The sequence below is a fragment of the Fulmarus glacialis genome, unplaced genomic scaffold (genome assembly GCF_000690835.1).
Source record: "Fulmarus glacialis isolate BGI_N327 unplaced genomic scaffold, ASM69083v1 scaffold18948, whole genome shotgun sequence".
NCBI classification, from domain to species: Eukaryota; Metazoa; Chordata; class Aves; order Procellariiformes; family Procellariidae; genus Fulmarus; species Fulmarus glacialis.
The window spans coordinates 30,348-34,571 of NW_009226639.1; the positions used below are offsets into that span (position 1 = coordinate 30,348).

Genomic DNA, 4,224 nt, shown 5'->3' on the forward strand with positions numbered 1-4,224 from the left:
TGTGTGTCTTAACGTACTGCCTGAACTAGTGTAGAAATAGTGTCTTGTCTATCCTTTGTAGTTTGGCATATGAATCTTTTTTCAAAACTTCTTTTCCAGGACTAAGAAAGATGTTAAAATAAATGAAGTCTTGAAAATTTTTAATGCTACAGGAGACTAGCATCATCTTGCCTTTTTCCATGTCCTCCTTCAGTATTTCTCTTTTAAAGTGATCATGTAATTTGGATCTGAATTTTTTAGTAGTATTTTTCTGTCCGTAACTTCATAATGTGTTTTGCAATACTTAAGAAATACATTTAGACAGAAAACAGAATAACTTGTTTCACATTGTGACTATGTTTGCCTTTTTTTTTTTTTTTTTAGAATATGGTATTTGCAGATGCTTTATCACACTTCCCCCTGCCCCGTTTCCCTTAGTTAGTTATTCTTGTGTTTCTTGTCTTTTCGATATCTCCCACATTCTCAGCCATAAATTACAATAGCTCTTTGGTTCATGTTCATTGTATCTTCCTGACAATGTTGTTTCATGTAAGTCTCAAAAGGCTGAGATAAGCTAATACAAAATCTAAGTTGAAACAATTACTATAGCAAGGATTGGTGTCACTTATCTCATAAATTCATACAGTGTAGACATTGGTAATATTTATGTCTAAATAATTTTTGTTTTTCACTAATATAATCTCATGTCTTGCTGCATTTGTTGTTCATAGTTATAATACTGTTTTACACAGAGTACACTATTTATTAACTAAAGTTTTTTTACAGTTGTATTAATGGATAATTAATTAATAAATATTTATTCTGGTTTAGTAAAAGCTGATGTGAAATATACGAGTAAAAATTATATTTCACTCCCTAAATATTGTTCTTCTGTCCATCAAACTACCAAAAAAAATCAGTATAAATACAGTTCTAGTTTTATTCCATGGGCTAACAAACAAGGCAATCCTGTTGCCCTAAGTTGGACCTAGACAAGTAGGGGGTTTGGCAAGGAAGAGGGGGAGGATAGATGCTCTTGTATGTGATGGTAGTTAGATATGGGATAGTAAGCAAAATAGGTCTCAGTTGCCTTGGAAGCGTGTACTTTTTATTTACAGGGAAAGGCAGCGACGGTTTTCTTTTCTTCTCCCCTGCTACCTGGTTGGTACTGGTTGGTCTATAAGAACTATTTCTGTGAATTTATATAGGAGGTCAACAAATGTGGAGGCTTTTGCTGATTAAGATTCTAATTATTTTCATGTTTTGCGAATATGTACAAATATGTGGAAGACACCCGTGCAAGTTTATTCAAATTCTGATTTTGAAGGGGATTGCATATATTGGCACAACATGTATTTTGATTACAGTTAAGAAAGAGTATCATTGCACAGTCCCTTAGGTGTCTTATAAAGCCCTTATCAACCCAGAGGGCTATCTGCAACTCTAGTGTGCTTCCGCTCGTGGCTCTATAGCCTTTCACGTAAGCTGGCATGGCAGTGTTTTCCAAAGCCTCCAGGGCAGCGTTTTTCCCCCTTTCTTGTGCTGTTACTGTCATAGCCTTGCTACTGGAAAACCCTTATATTGTTGCGATGATGTGTTCTTGTGGGATGTGGTCTCCAATGGTGTGAGAATTGCCTCTTCTCTCCCCTCTCTTCTTCCTCTTCAGTTGCAGCTTTTGGGTTAAATTAGGGGAAGCAAGCTGCCAGCATGCAGCACCAACCCCGATCCAAGTGTGCTCCAATCAGTGCTGATAGTATTATAAGTGGAAACAACCAATAGCGAGTTTGAGTGGCTCCTGATGAAAAGCAGTGTAGTTATATGAGAAGACTCAATGGCAGGACCCTCCTGTCACTTCTGTTCCCTAAAGGCTATTGCAGAAGTATTCCCTTTCCTCCTGCCTCTTAATTTTTATCTTTGGTTGGGATCATAGAAACACAGAATCTGAAGAGGCAACATGGACAGTGCTAATGTAGACTGAGCTGCGCTAGTGACAGATTGGCCCGTTTTGGTTCAACAAGCTGTTGAAATTGCCTCAATTTGAACAAAAGCTAGTTTCCTTTCCATATACCACTTACAGTTTTGAAGTTAATGTTTTAAGCAGCAAGTGTGAATGAATATTAAAAATGTGTACAAAAACTTTACTGGGGTTCGTGTTAGAAAAAGAGTGGACTGAGCTTGCTGCTCTTGTCAGCAAATTCATGACAATGGGATAGAAGTACTTGAGAAGGGATATCTTCTCTCCTTATCACTGGAAAAAGTGCCAGTTCAGATCTCAGTTTATATTGAAAAGCATGAGGGGCCCTTTTTCTCGGTGGGAGACCTCTCAGCAGATACAGGTCTTTCAGGTATATTATTTGGGATAGTCCAGAAGACTCAATTGCTGATAAGTGTTTCACCATCTTTTATGAAGGCCTGCTTTCTCTGCGCATTCACAAGGCTTATTTTAATTGTTTTCTTATTTGCTTTCTAATTTTTAGCCCTTAGTGTTTCTAATTATATTTTCTTCTCAATTGCACAAATGCATTACATTTTCATCATAACTGCAGAGAATTAAAACCTTACTGGTGAATATGTGTTTGAATTGAAAGTGATTCTTGTGGAGTCCCAACACGTGTATGAGTCAGGCTACTGTGTATAGGAGCAGTGGCATTACAGACGATTCATTTTTACTGAAGATGTCATTTGATATATGAACTTCGCAAAATTAAAACTAACCTGATGTCAATTTCTGAAACATTTCAAAACCCTTGAGACTAGCATCTCAGCTACCTGTTTCCTTCTGAGTTCAAGGCTCTAAACTGAAAAGCTATTCTGTAAAAATAGTTAAGTTGTGCATCATGCCCTGAGGGTCAACAGAAAAGATTCCAGCATTAAAAAGATATTGTGGACTATTTTGTTGAAAGCAGTAGAATGTATTCTCAACTAAGTATGTAATGTTTTACCAATCAACTCCCATGAGTGCAGATGGGAATTACAAAGGTAATACTTGCACATCAGATTGACACATTCATATCATTCTGGTCTAAAATATGAATTCATAGTATTTAAGTACATGGTATGAGAATATAACTTCGGGACGTCCAAAAACACAGGAAAAAATGGAAGGAGAAAAAAACATTGTTATCAAGAGAATAAGGAGTTTGGCCAGGGGAGGAGAGTGAGCGAGTACTTTTTTTCCTTAGAAACCTTTATGATTTTGAGAAAAGCTTGCTTTTAAAACTTTTCCGTGTGAAAGAAGGTATGTTGTTACAACTAAATTATCTTGCCTAATCCTTAAGTTTTTTCTCACATCTTATTGAGAAATCATTGTGGATATATCTATGTATTAGTGGGTATTTGCGTAAAATCTGTGTAACCTTCTACTGATACGTTTAATGGTGTTTAGTCATTCAGACTGACAGAGTTTTACATCTTCTCTATTTCCCTCTTCCCTCCCTCCTCCCAAAACAGAAAGCTGTACTTAGTTGGCCATGTCTTTCTATTTAGAAATACACAAAGTGTAGATTTTTGACGCAATACGTACCCTTTTAATGAAAGTAAGAATGTTTTGCTTTTCTTAATCCATACACCTATACCAGATCGAAGAGAGGAATAGTTTTCTATCCCTGTCTTTCTGTTTGTTAATGCAAAAGATTTCCCTATACAAAATAAATTAGCTTCTACATGTTAAAATGAAATTTTCATGCGTAAGTTAATTTGAAAAAGCAAGTTTATAATTTTTATAATTATGTTGAATTAACTATAATATTTCGTTCTTTTTCTATGTTAAGACCAAAAGGAAAAGCTGATGCAAGAGAACAAAGACCTACAGTTATGCTACCTGGAACATAAGCAACAACTAGATGAACTGAAAAATCACATGAAGTTTTTGACCAAGGTGAACTCTATTTCTATTTAGAATATGAGGAAAAAAATCCCATTCTATGTTTTATGCATAGTGCAAATACTTCTTGAAAGTAAAAGAATACAGAAATATAAGTGTTTATTCATTATATCAAGCAAAATGTCATGTCTAGTGAGAATGCATCTTGTTATTCTGAATGTATTTCTTCGATATTCATTCACATCTGATAACACCTTTTCATTAAGTATTTCTGTTTCAGGAAAGTGATATTGATGTGGCAGAACTCAGTGAAGCCCTCTTGCTTATAAAGGTAACTTACAAAGAATGAGCATATGGGGGATTGGAACTAGATGGTCTTTAAGGTCCCTTCCAACCCAAAGCATTCTATAGTTCTATATATT

The 4,224-nt window shown here is 35.6% G+C and overlaps 1 protein-coding gene across 1 annotated transcript in view; it reads left to right on the plus strand.

Annotated features, from left to right (window-relative positions):
* Window positions 1–4,224, plus strand: part of RPGRIP1L (RPGRIP1-like) — a 74,007-nt gene that overhangs the window by 25,746 nt on the left and 44,037 nt on the right. The window contains 2 exon segments of the mRNA XM_009582879.1: window positions 3,750–3,856; window positions 4,083–4,133. Coding sequence (XP_009581174.1) covers window positions 3,750–3,856; window positions 4,083–4,133 — 158 coding nt within the window.